Consider the following 13,678-nt stretch of genomic DNA (forward strand, 5'->3'; position numbering starts at 1 on the left):
CAACATGCTAACAAATGATCTTGGGTTTAAACCCAGGACACACAACATGCTAACAAATTATCTCGGGTTTAACCCCAGGACACACAACATGCTAACAAATGATCTCGGGTTTAAACCCAGGACACACAACATGCTAACAAATGATCTCGGGTTTAACCCCAGGACACACAACATGCTAACAAATGACGGCATGTCTGCATGACGCACATGGGCTTAAAGGCAAATGCCATCCTGAAGCAAAATCCCCATGGTGCTCTTATGATCTATGGCAGTTCAATCCATATTTATGATTATTTACAACTCTCTTCCAGGGAGGAATTATTAGCAATGACAGCAAGAGACCATTTCTGGAGCCGGACTTCAACACCCCAGACAAGCTTGTAATTTCATGCTTGTTAAAATGGATTTCAATGAGAAAAAAAGTAAAAGAAAATAGTACTATTTTTCAGGGCTAGACTGATATATCAGGTCAACAGTGGCCTTATATACAGTATATCGGATATCAGCCAGTCAATGTTGTCCACATCTGATACGATGTAAGTTCCTTTATGACCACAGCTGCATGGAAAGCCTGGATCCCCCCCCCCATGTATTTCAGTTCAACAAGTTCAAATGTGTTTTTTGTTTGTTAATTCACTCTATTTAAAGACAGTAATGGATCCTAGTGTTTCTTCTACCATTGAATGTGGGGTCATACTGTCTTAAAGAGTAAGGAATTCCATTATTCTGAGTTTGTGTAGAGTTTTGTGATTCAGTGGCTTTGGGGGGAAAAGACTGAATCCTTGTCATTTTCTGCATGAAAATGGTCAAATTTAAAGATACTGTATGGAAGTATCGGTATCTGCCTACAAAAACCCATATTGATCAAATCCTTCATATTTTTTTCTTGGCACTCATCACCTCCACCAACAGAGTTGGCCGGGAGTGTTGTTTATGTTATGTTTTTGCAAGATGTTTTTCAGCAAGATATCTCAAAAAGTGATTCACGGATTTGCACAAAACTTGGTAGAAAATCATGTCATGGGCCAAGTTAGAACTGATTAATTTTCCATGCCCACTGACCAAAAGGGGGCGTGGCAATGGTAGTGTCCAATCATAAAAATCTGCCTAATTTCCAAACGGATTTGCGTTAACACCAGAAAACTTGTCGAAACCAGTTGGTCCTTGGTCGTGGACCAAGGAACAACTGATTAACATGGAAAGATAATGAGTTCAGGCACATGGCAATGGGCGTGGCCAATCACAAAAGGCACCTAACTTCCAAAACGGATTCACATAACACAATAAAACTTTGTGGAAGTGTTGGCGGAGGTATGCACTCTACTGAGTGCCCTCTAGTTTTCTTAGCATTTGCACCACCACTGTCCTTTTACGATCCAGTACATACCCCTCCAATCATCTCAAAATGCTCCTGCCTGTGGAAGTCAATGGGTTTGCCATTAAAGAACCACTTGAAGACAGGATCCAGGGTGGAATCGCTGGACACCTCACATGGCAGCACAATGCTCAGTCCCACTGTGGCGTCCAAACTCAACGGTGGAACTACGATCTTAGTCGGCTCTGTTACATAATGGGGAGAAAAGGCAAAACAGACATAATCATTTGTTACTGCATGCAGCACTGTTCTATATATACAGTATATATATATAAAAAAAGAGAAAACTAGTTAAATGAAGAAAGCAATAAAGCTTTATTTGCCCAGGATAGTGAGACAGATTCTGCTCTATCAGTGTAATGAATTGACCTTAAATAACTTCATCTGGGAAGCGAATGCCTCCCACAACTCCATAATGAATAATTAAACACACTGCAATCACAATGCCAACTTGAAAGAAGAAATAAAAATAAGTTCACTCTCTCGGGATAATCACCAGTTATTTAAACACCCAAATAAAAAAACATGCTACAGCAGCTCTTTTTTAAATTAAATGTTGGTGACAAAATATTCTTCACTCACACACTAGACGCCGGCGGTTTGCCCGACTCTTCTATGTGAACAATAACTCACAGCTGACAAAAACCATGGATGACTTATACTTCTGTCAAACTGGCAGGAACATAAAAGGGCTATATATTTCATTATCAATTTCATGCTTGAGCTGGTATTTTCCCCCCTTTAACAAAGGTTTAAACCCTCTGCTTAAAAGCTAGTAAAAAAACCTGTGGACAGAAAAGGCACCTTTCACCACCAGCGTGCCCGAGCTGCTCGCGGTCCCAAAGCGGTTCCTGGCCACACAGGTGTACCTGCCTCCATCCCACTGGCTGACATTGGCGATGCGCAGAGTCCCGTCCTCCATGATCATCTGTCTGAGGAGAGGGAGGAAACTGAGACAACCCGTCACGATTTCAAATCTTCGGTTATCGATCGGACATTTTCTGTTCTTCGATCGGACGAACGAAGGGTCAAATTAACTACTGTACTTCCCCCGGATACGGTCTCATTTTTCAAGCCGTTTGAACTTTTTCAATTTCTCCCCCCATTTTGAACGAAGGCCTCCGAATCTATTCTAAAAGCCCATTCGCACGCCTCAGAAGATAACGATGATCTTAGTTGAAGCAGAGCAGACTTGTTGTAGGTTCAGCATGGTCTTTCCCGCACACAACAGCTTCAATGCACATATTAATTGGATACACAACAGGCCAGTGGGCCAGGCAGGAGGCAAAACAGCGATAGGCAGAGGAGAACAACACTGAAGAGAGGCAATTTGAAAGGAATCTTTTACCTGGAGCCTTATCACTCCACAACATGTGGAGATTCTATCAACGCACTAGAAGCCATTTCTGCAAAAGCAATAAACAGCAGATATGCATAATACTGTAGAAGCTACTGCCTTGGAAAACGGCGGTCTGGTCTCGAGGGAGAAAAATCTGGGAATCTCATGAGAAAGTGCTTAAACACCGAATACGGCGAGGAACACCGACCTCATTGATGATCCAAATTGTACGACTCTGTAACTTTCATGTATTTCCCGACATCAAGCGATTCCTCCGGTGGAAATGTGGAGACCGCCAGATGAGATTTATTGAAGCGATTTCTATTCATAGCGATCCACATTCCGCAAACGGCGTGCTTACTTTGGCGCGTTGACGCCAAACAGGCGTTTGGAAAGCATGTCAACATATGCATAAATGAGGTAGATAATGTGTTGCCGTCGTGACCTTTACATTAGTTTCGGCAAATCTGCGAGGAGCCAGCTCAGAAATCAAACCGTTTCATATCGGGCGCCTAAGAATAAATATGTATTCAACTCGGCCTGAGCTGAGAACCCAGAGAGCATGTCTGACACAGGGTGCTTTGCGCTGATTTATTGACTAAAATATCAAACGCTGAGTGATGGAGGCGCCGCCGAGAACATGACCTGAGGGCCAATGAGCTGCAAAACAAATAGAAACGTAAAGAAACTATCTGCTTTGTAGACAAACTCCGTTCCATGCTGTGATTTTCTATTCTTGTCTCAACGCCCTGCCTGGGTAATCACTTTTTTCCCCTTTTCCCCATGACCAACCCGTGGAAAATATGATAAGTAATCAATCCCGCCGGTCACATGCTGCGGCGGGTCCAGTGAGTTACGGAAAGCCCGTGGAGATGTGGCAGTACATACTGATTGGAGACAGAGCCCCAAAACAGAAGACTATAGGCAGCAGCTAAATGTATGTGGTCTCAGTTCACACTTCACTTCACACACACAAATCTGAACTACAAAATTAGAGTCAGCATATGGCGAGGTGATAAACGAGTACAGTACAATCAAATCTTAACGCCTGTGCCTCTCTGCTTTCCCCCTAGGACCTGGTTCTTACAGTATGTGCTTTTTATGTTTATATGGTGTTGTGTCTGTTTGTCTACTTCTTGCACTGAAGCTGAGCTACCATGCTGTACCTAACAATTACCACCAACATTGTTGTGTGGCACTAATAAAGTATCTTGTATCTTGTATCTTGTTTTCCTTTTAAGCTTTTGTCACTAATTGTATTCATCTTATTTTAACCCTCATTGATTTGTGCCTTTTATTGCTTGATCTTTGATCTGTTATGTGTACTTTGACCGGTTTTAACGTACTCTGATTGTTTTTTACTCTGTTAAGCACCTTGAGATTTTGCTGTATTTCAAAGTGTGCTATATAAGTCAAATTAATTATTGTTATTATTATTATGAACAGCACCCAGGTCAAAGTGAGCTTCACAACTCTCTCCCTCTCTTTTCTATTTGTGCTGTCAAATGATGATTATGACACATTTTTGGCTGATAACATCTGAGCCTGCACCTGCCCTTGTTATGGTAAATGGTCTGCATTTATATAGCGCTTTTATCCAAAGCGCTTTACAATCAGTAGATAGTCTACATTCACCCATTCATACACCGATGGCGGCAGGCTGCCACGCAGGGTGCCTACACACCATCGGGAGCAAGGAGGGTTAAGTGTCTTGCCCAAGGACACAACGACAGCAGCTGGGAGGGAGCGGGGATCGAACCGCCAACCCTTGCGTCATTGGCCGACCCGCTCTACCTCCTGAGCTAAAGCCGCCCCCTTGTTCTACATCAGTGGTGAAGATGAATGAGATGCTAATACAGCGTTACATATTAGTTAATTACTTATGAGCAATTTTGCTGTAGCATGTCTATACTGTATGTGCCTTAACATGTTGTTTTCTATAATTGGTTCATTTCACCATGAGTCATGTCAGACAGCAATATGGATCCTAGATTGAGTGTCGTTTCCGTCTATCACTTACATTCTAGGAGAGAATTTAGAAATTCAGCCTAGTTTACAGTAGATGTATTCATCCTTTTGCTATGTAAAACTAAAATCACTGATGGTAAAGTATTTTGGTTTGCCTGCCACTGCTTAAAGCAGCTACGAGCAAGATTTTCGATTGTTATTAAACAGTATAATTACAATATTGATGCATCACATCTTACCTATAATAGTAGCTGAGACCAAAGCCGTGTGAATCGGAGATTGCTCTCTTGATGATTATAGAGTCTGTGTCTGTCTAACCTCGCGTCACCAGGGGGCTCTCTCTCTATCTGTCTACCGGCGGGCCGGATAAACCCGGAAGTGAAACGAAATGGTTCACGGCAGCTTCCTGCCTTCCGCCGTTTCGCTCTGCCTAGCAACAGACCATAAACAAGGAGAACGCCATGCAGGGGCTTGCTACTCTCGCGAACATCTCTCGTTATATTCTAACAGGTTTTTTGGAAGTTATTTTGTGGTTATGGCCGAAGTGGCTGCTGCAAACCATTTCATTTCACTTCCTGATCTGCCCTGGCCACAGACAGACTAACACTGGCCGATTCACTGGGGGTTCAAGCGAGACTACTCTGCGTTGGTCTCGTCTACTATTAGAGGTAAGATGTGATGAATCAATATTAAATTTATACTGTTTAATAACAATCGAAAATCTTGCTCGTAGCTGCTTTAAATCGTATGCTTCAAATAATATGGAGGCCGAAGATAACAAACACTTTTAGACTGGCCAAAAATCCCACTAATATCCACAAACTAGTGGCATTTTCTTCAATCTAAAAGTTTCCAAGCCGCGCCATTTAGCCGATAGAGCGACCCTGCAAGTGAGGTGGGTTTTTACGTGGCGGCTCTGCTCCGGCTGGCCATATCAATCTTGGCAGTGGTCCAACGCGTGATTTTTCAACCCTGCCCTGATCCTCTTCCTGAGTTGTCGCCCCTTCTCCAGCGTGAGTCAGTGAGATTCAGTGATTCCCACAGCCTGAAATTCGCCTTTCTTAACAGTTCATATTTTACATTGACGGAATATGCAGAGAGAAAAAAAGCGTCTCTCGTCATGCACGAGTGCACCCCACAAAGCCCACGAGCCCAGCCCCAGGCACATAGACTGCGTCAAGTCAGCCAGAATGTAAGTACTGTAGGTCGTCCGCTTTAGCGCTTTCGAAATAAAGCCCTCGTTGTAACGTTCCCATTTTGAGTGCCTAAATGCTTTACACAGTTTCACTATTATGTAATCTTAACATCAAAACGAGTATTTTTTATACAATGTTTGCTGCTTCGTTTGTTGAAACACCTTTTTCTCCTCCCAACGTGCATCAGTGAGGCTATTTACTTGGACAGCTGCGTCTGGACCGCCGTGAGAGAAGCAGGGAAAAGGGAGGGGGACGATACAGCCCGCAGCGGTGGAGAAACGCGGGTTGAGAGTGTGATCTAAAAGTTTAAAAGGCCATGCTGCTGCTGCTGCTGCCCCCTGCTGCTTTCCTGGGTAACAAAAAAAACATGTGTACTAGTGGGACTTTTGATGTAAAAAAGGTATGAGTCTCTAGAGTTGATGAGAATTATATATTAAAATAACTCACGGGGCCCTTCCTATACTAAATACCATACAGTAGGGCAGGGGTTCCCAAACTTTTCAAACCAAGTACTGTACCACTAGGTACCAAACCAAATTTCTGAGGGACCAATTCCACTGCAGATAACGAACCCCCCCCACCCCCCCCCCCCATGAAATAGAATTTGCTGGCGGTACAACACATACTGTACACACCCCAATGCCCTAATATGCCATGAGGCCAAGGGAACACCTTCAGCAGCGAGGACAGCACTCTTTCTCTCCAGCAGAGAGCACTGGGGTCACTGGAGAGGGTAACCGATGGCAGGTTTTTATGCTCGGCTCTTCCCGCCTCCCAACCTTCCTCTCTAGCTCTGTGAGCAGAAGGAACCAGCGAAGCAGGTCACACCTGCCTTCAGCACCACATTTGCACCAAGTGGCTCCATGCTGGACAGTAATCATTGTATCTTCTTGTTGACAACAAGCTTACTGCTGTGGATTTTCTGGGAACATTGGATTTGTGTTAACGTTATTTATTTTTGAGAGCAGCGACCTGGATCCCAGTGCTGCATGCGGCTTCTCGGCCCAGATTCACCTCCCCATTTTTTCCTGAGCTCATACAAACCCTTAGTTTCAGGTACATGCCGTACTCTTTCCCTAGATATTTAATGAAGTGAGCTTTTATATATCATATCTATTAGGCTCTCCTAAGGCTGGGAAAACACAACACAAACACAGTTTCTTTGAGCTCAGAGCTGCTGCCTCTGACCTGAAATCATGGTGTGGCCCGGAGTGCTCCACTGAAGTATATACCGGTAGTCGGATTGTTTATCTTGGGGTGTCCGGGTAGTGCAATGGTAGAGTCCCTGCCTACCAACACAAGGTGGTGGTGGTTGTGGGGGAAAGGGGGGGGTCGACAACTCCTCCCAGATCACCAGAGGGGGGTGGAGCGAGGACTGAGACAGCAGGGGGAATTGGCCAAGTACAATACAGAGTACTGTAGGGATGATGTATTTTTGGAGGCCAATCCAGTAAGGTCAAGTAAATAAGGTCTGTGGTTAACAAAAGTTGATGAAACAGCGAGCTTCGTCTTCAGCAAGATCATCTCCACAAACGAGGCACACTTTTATGACTTTTGAAAAAAAAATAAAAAAAAAATGAAAATCGATAAAAAAATCACATTTAACTCATTGAGTGCCAAGGACGTCGATCGACGTCAAAGTAAATAGTGACGTAGAGTGCCAAGGACGTCGATCGACGTCAAATGCGTTTTTTGACGGTGGGACGTGGATCAAAGCCTCCCGCATCTCCTGTACAAATATTGTAGCTATTGAAGGTGTATAACCTATTTTACAGACTCATTAGGTGGCGACAGTGCTCTCCAGATTAGAGAAAGGTCCGGAAAACAGCAGGAAAAATCCCAGCCTATCTTCTCCGGCTCATAACTAAAGAACGGAAAATGGTATCAATAAACTTTGTTTTGCAGATGATAGAAGAGAGTCTCATCGTTCTTTGTGCGTGTTTGGTGTTTACATAGTAATATCACACAATATTCTGTGGGCCTCGAGAAATCACTGAAAACGCTCTGAAACTCTGGCACTGGGAGCGTCCGTTCTCCAAAAGTGGCTGGCACTCAATGAGTTAAACTTAAAAAAAATCATAAAAGTGATCCTCATTTGTGAAGATTACCTTGTTGAACACAACGTTTGCGGTTTCATAAACTTCTGTTAACCACCAACCTTATTTCAAGCACTTAACCAAAATTCCCATACAAAAATCCCATAGACTTTGAGACGAGAGAACCGGAAGTGCCAACATCCAGGTCTTCCGGACTCCGGCGGTACTCGATTTGGGAGAAAGTGGGAAATCCGGAAAAAAGAAAAGAGGGGAAAAAAAGCATGATTTAAAAAAAGGTTTTTCTCTGCAGGATCTCTGTGCTACATCCAGCTCTTTGACCCACCTTGAAGAGCTGTGGAACTGTGGGACATCAGATGATGTGAAGCTTCAAACCACAGTCTCATACTGTGCTCTTTATCTTTTGCCATACAAGACTGACAGAGCTGCGGTCACGGTCTGAACCGGATATCCAGCTAGAAACGCATTAGACCAAACTATGTCAACAGAGAACCTACATTTGCAGCCATGTGAAAAGCGAGGTTTTCTATCGAGGAAAATCTCTTTAACTTGGACCAAAGCGAGGGAGTTTATGCACCAGTGACTTCTAAAGTCCCCTTGAGCAGAGAGACATAAATAACAATGAGCCCTAGAGATGAACACGACCACAAGAGGAAGAAGACCCTTTAACAGATGCCATCAATGGCTTGAGCAGCGATGCATACCAGACAGCATCCTACCTCTTGCTGTCCTTCAGGAGTTCGCCCCCTCTCCGCCAGGAGACGCTGGCCCTGGGGGAAGCGTGGGGACGACACTCCAGGACCACCTCGCCCCCTCTCTGGATAAGTGTGGACTTCTTCACGGGACGCCGGGTGAAGTCAGGTGCGGCGGCTGAGAGAGAGAGAGAGAGAGAGAGAGAGAGAGAGAGAGAGAGAGAGAGAAGAGAAAGAGAGAGAGAGAGACAGAGAGAGAGAGAGACAGAGACCACTGTTAAGCCCGTTTGTCTCGCTTGGTGGAGGAGTAACAGCTGTGCATCAGCCGAAATGTCAAGCGCATCACCGGCAATTAGAAAAATTGCATTTCATCATTATTTTATGAAATAATTATGGAAATGAAAGCAAGGCCAAGGCTAAGTGAGGAGCTAGTTCAGATTCCCCCCCCCCCCTTTGCTCAGATTCCCCCCCTCCTTTGGTTTGTTTGTTTTCACTGGTGTGAAGTGCTTTCATTGCACTGACAGCACGATGTATATATATATATATATATATATGTACACATACACAGTATATCTCAGCCTTGCCTCTGGCTCCATTCTTTATAAACGTACAGAGCAAACAGATTGCTTACCCACAACCTTGAGCTCAGCACTGGCATAGATGGCTCCGTGCTCGTTCTCCGCCACGCACTGATACATCCCAGAGTCGAACAGACCAATCCTGGATATGGAGAGTCGCCCGCCTTCCACACGCACCCTCTCCTGCAAATCAGTCCCGTGTTGATTATAGTATTGATTAGTATTGATTAGTGTTGATTATAGTATTGATAGCATCTCTCTTTTTTTTTTGCATGTTTTTAGCGTGGGGTTCCTATCTAGAGGAAACCCCAGGGGAGCACGGGGAGAACATGCAAACTCCACACAGAAAGGCCCTTTTGAAGATTGTAGTATTGATAGCATCTTTGATTGATTTAATTTGTTTGCTGGAAATTGCTTTGAATACAGGTAAGTGGATTATCTTTTTATTTTATAGTTTGATCATCTATTTAACCATGGCTTAAGTCAATTAGCATTAGCTAGCTAAGCCCCCCATTAGGTGAATATTATCTCTGATGGAGTCTGTGTGGAATAGATTTGAATAAAAACTGTAAAATATGAGCTGGTGGACATTGTGACAAATCGCAAAGATTGTTCAAAATCTGTGTTTTTTGGTGAGTCTTACCTCTGCTGCGAGTGGCTGCCCATTCTTCAGCCATCTGTATGTAGGCTTAGGCTTAGCACTGGCCCGACATTCCCACTGCAGATTAGCCTCAATAGCCATATGAGCGTCTTTCAGTGTCTGGACCCAGTGCAGATGTTCAACATCTGGAGGGGGAAGGGGGGGACAAACATTATTTTGGCCATGAATATCTAAAAATGTATTGACAGAAATGTCAAAATGTGTTGCCCTTCATTGAGGGGTTCACCAGTTGTTCTGCTGGCCTTCGGGATGAATTATGGATTTGAGCAGGTCTCTCTGGGAAGTTAAGAACCCAGGAAACCAATACTCTGAATAGTGATTTAATACACCCACAAGCTGCTGCACTGACAATGGATGGCTTCGTGGACTCGTAGAATTTGGTCCGAATTTTCTCATCCAGATGAGAATCCTGGCATAGCAGTGGCATTAGCTCCACATCAGAAAATAATGATATTGTTATGTCGGTCACTGACATGAGATCTATCGTTCTCAGATACTTTTCAACAGAGCTGTACATCGGTACAGGTAAGCTTCCGTTTCTCACTATGGAAGACAGCTGTGGCTATCCAGTCATAAAGGTGCTTACATAGGACTCACAAATCACTTATTTCCATGCCGAGTTTCACTGCTCGTCCCCTCGGAGGTGTTAAAGCTATTCCTAATTCCCGAATGACCTTCTTATTTTCTCCTCACTCGGCTGCTTAACGGCACCATTCAAGATGCCGAGGGAGCACTTAGAAACTTCACCATCACAAAACACAGAGAATAATTGGCACAAATTAATGCCAGATTATCCTGGTATAATAAGGCCGTTTCACGCTGTGGGAGAAGGTTTTTCCATTTTAACTGACTGTATAATGATGAGGTTTCCGTGTAGCTCAGTGGTTAGAGCCTGGTGCTAACGAACACTGCCAGATTTAGGGAGTGTAATTCCCACTGAGGCCACCCATACTAAAAACTTATACATTTATGGTATTATCAAGCACTTTCAACATTTTCCACCAACTGCAAAATACCAAATGAGCAATGCTATACTGTATTCTGGGGGAAGAGAAAAAGAGAACTACTTTCATATACAGTAACAGTATATTGTAGAAAGCATTGGATATGGATGGGAAACGTGTTGGGTTGAAAAGGAATAGCAGACACACCAACATGTGAAAGGCAGCGAAATAATTCATGTTTCTTACTGTGGAATACGAGTTGACCTCTGGCAACGTTTCTTCCTCTGTTGTTTTCGGCTACACACTCGTACACACCTGTGTCCTCTGGCCGGAAATATGGAATTTCCAGAACCCCGTTGGAGTGGTTGATTTTGATCTTGCCCGGCAGAGGGCTACCGTCGGCTCTTCTCCACGAGATGGAAGGCACTGGGCTGCAGAGGTCAGATACGAAAGGTCACCGCGCGGAACCACATGCTCCCGGGAAGATGCCTGGCCCCCTTTACAAACGGGACCGGTGTGAAGGGAACCAGGCTGTGACGGAGCTAATATTGTTTGACACTTACTTTCCTAAGGCAAAGCATTCCAGCTTCACCGACGATCCTTTAGAGACGTGCAGGCTTTCGGGAAATTGAACCTCAATCTTTGGCTCGTATTCGCCCATCACCGCTGCACGAGGAGGGATCAGAGCAAATCACATCATTCAAAACGCACCAAATTCATGTTAGATGTGAGAGCTGTGCGGCGCGACGAACTGACACGGGCGCAGACGAGGGAGAAACCTGCGTGTTGACGCCGTTTACAACAGCGTTTGGCTTAGCGGATGGATGAGTCTGGATTACATATCTGCCTCAGCTCAAATCTTAAGTGGTGCACATATGCGGTTGTGATGGGGTTTGTGTGTTGCAGGCCCCGTAGTGCGTGTGTGTGTGTGTGTGTGTGTGTGTGTGTGTGTGTGTGTGTACGTGTGCACTGTAGACGGGGGCGAGTGTGTGCGTGTGCGTGTGCACGAATATTTATCAGAGGAGGCTGCATTCCTGGATATGCAAATGTGCGTCTTCATGCAGATAGAGAAGGGTTTTTCCGCATACATAACCCCGTACAGTGCAGCAGACGCTCTGAATAGTGCAGAACCGCGCGCGTAAGCAAAAGCAAAAACAAACAGTGTCACGCTGAAGACAAGCGATTTATCTCCGGAGCTCTCTCGCCCTCCTCCCTCCTCCAGTCTGTGTCAGTTCAACAGCCTAACAGAATGCAGGAGGAGAGGAGGCAGCAGGGCCAGTGGAGGATGATGCTCACCTCCGCTCCGCAGCACCACCGGGGTGGGAGAGCTGAACACGGTGGCGTTGGTCATGATGTTCCTCACTGCACACGTGTAGTTCCCCACGTCGGACGCCTCCACTTTGGCGACGTACAAGTTCCCCGTCCTCTGGGAGATGAAGCGACGTGTGTCCTGTTGCAGGAAACTGCGTTGTCCGTTGAAAACCCATGAATATTTGATCTCTGCAAAAAAAAAAAAAAAAAAAAACAGGATAGGAAACCATGCCCACAGAGTATTGTGGCTATTGAGAAATGAAAATAAAAGATGCCGACGAGTCTAGGAATAGAGATACAGGTATGGGGAGACGTATTAATCGAAGGAAAGGACCGGCATATTCTATTTCTCTGCCAATAAATCTACATATAAGGAGACTTCATAGCAGGAGCCAAGTCTGGCATCAGAGTAAAATCAAACAACTGGGAGGAGATTTGCAACGGACACCATGCACAAGGTTGCACATGTGGCTATTAGCCCCTTCACTAGCCAACGTTACTGTGATCAATGTGATATACAGTATAGTCATAGTACAGTTTAAAAGAAATAGCTGACCTATGTCCCCTGGTCACACAGATGAACAAGGGGCGATAGTGTCAATGTAAATGAGAGAGAGAGAGAAAGAGAGAAAGAGAGAGAGAAAGAGAGAGAGAAAGAGAGAGAGAGAGAGAGAGAGAGAGAAAGAGAGAGAGAGAGAAAGAGAGAGAGAAAGAGAGAGGGAAAGAGAGAGAGAGAGAGAGAGAGAAAGAGAGAGAGAAAGAGAGAGAGAAAGAGAGAGGGAAAGAGAGAGGGAAAGAGAGAGAGAGAGAGAGAGAGAGAGAGAGGGAAAGAGAGAAAGAGAGAGGGAAAGAGAGAGAGAGAGAGAGCGAGAGAGGGAAAGAGAGAGAGAAAGAGAGAGAGAAAGAGAGAAAGAGAGAGAGAGGGAAAGGGAAAGAGAAAGAGAGACAGAGATGCTTGTTAAGGGAGTGCAGGAGGAACTTGTCTATTAGCACAGTCCTCCAATAGCAGACACATAACATCGTGCATCAAACCCTTCGACTGGGCCGACAGTGAAAAGTCCCGTTTTGCTTCCTTGAGGGAAAACAGTGAATTAAAATCATTAGAGGCAAAGTCGGGGTAGAAACTGACAGACCTTTCATGATTAGAGGATGGGAGAGCAGAGCAGCAGTCTCACAGCAGCAGAGGACGAGCAGAGCAGAGCACATCATCCTCTGTCCTCTGACAGAGTTGAACTCTCAGCACGGCGCCTTTTAGACCACTTACCTATTGATCGGTGACAGAAGCTTCAAACGACGCCTCTCTGAACGCGCGTACGTCACTGTGTTCCTCAAGTGGTGTATCGACAAGCAACAAAGAGGCTTTGACATAAACTGAAGGATGAGTTTGCCCAAAAATGAAAATTAGTTTCACAGCAAAACCAGTGGTGTATAAAGTACTCGAAAACCATACTTAAGTAAAAGTAAAGATATCTTCCCAGAAAAAGACTTTGGTAAAAGTCAAAGTCACTCATTAGAATATTACTTGAGTAAAAGTCTTAAAGTACTTGATATTTTCTGTAC

General features: G+C 44.6%; 1 protein-coding gene across 1 annotated transcript in view; it reads right to left on the reverse strand.

Annotated features, from left to right (window-relative positions):
• Positions 1-13,678, reverse strand: part of cntn6 (contactin 6) — a gene marked incomplete at both ends in the record, with an annotated part of 39,603 nt that overhangs the window by 16,911 nt on the left and 9,014 nt on the right. The window contains 8 exons of the mRNA XM_083660611.1: positions 1,388-1,560; positions 2,180-2,307; positions 8,652-8,802; positions 9,256-9,385; positions 9,846-9,988; positions 11,054-11,238; positions 11,371-11,473; positions 12,104-12,307. Coding sequence (XP_083516737.1) covers positions 1,388-1,560; positions 2,180-2,307; positions 8,652-8,802; positions 9,256-9,385; positions 9,846-9,988; positions 11,054-11,238; positions 11,371-11,473; positions 12,104-12,307 — 1,217 coding nt within the window. The remainder of the gene's footprint in view (positions 1-1,387; positions 1,561-2,179; positions 2,308-8,651; positions 8,803-9,255; positions 9,386-9,845; positions 9,989-11,053; positions 11,239-11,370; positions 11,474-12,103; positions 12,308-13,678) is intronic.

Source organism: Poromitra crassiceps, assembly GCF_964638095.1.
Source record: "Poromitra crassiceps genome assembly, chromosome: 25".
Classification (NCBI taxonomy): domain Eukaryota; kingdom Metazoa; phylum Chordata; class Actinopteri; order Beryciformes; family Melamphaidae; genus Poromitra; species Poromitra crassiceps.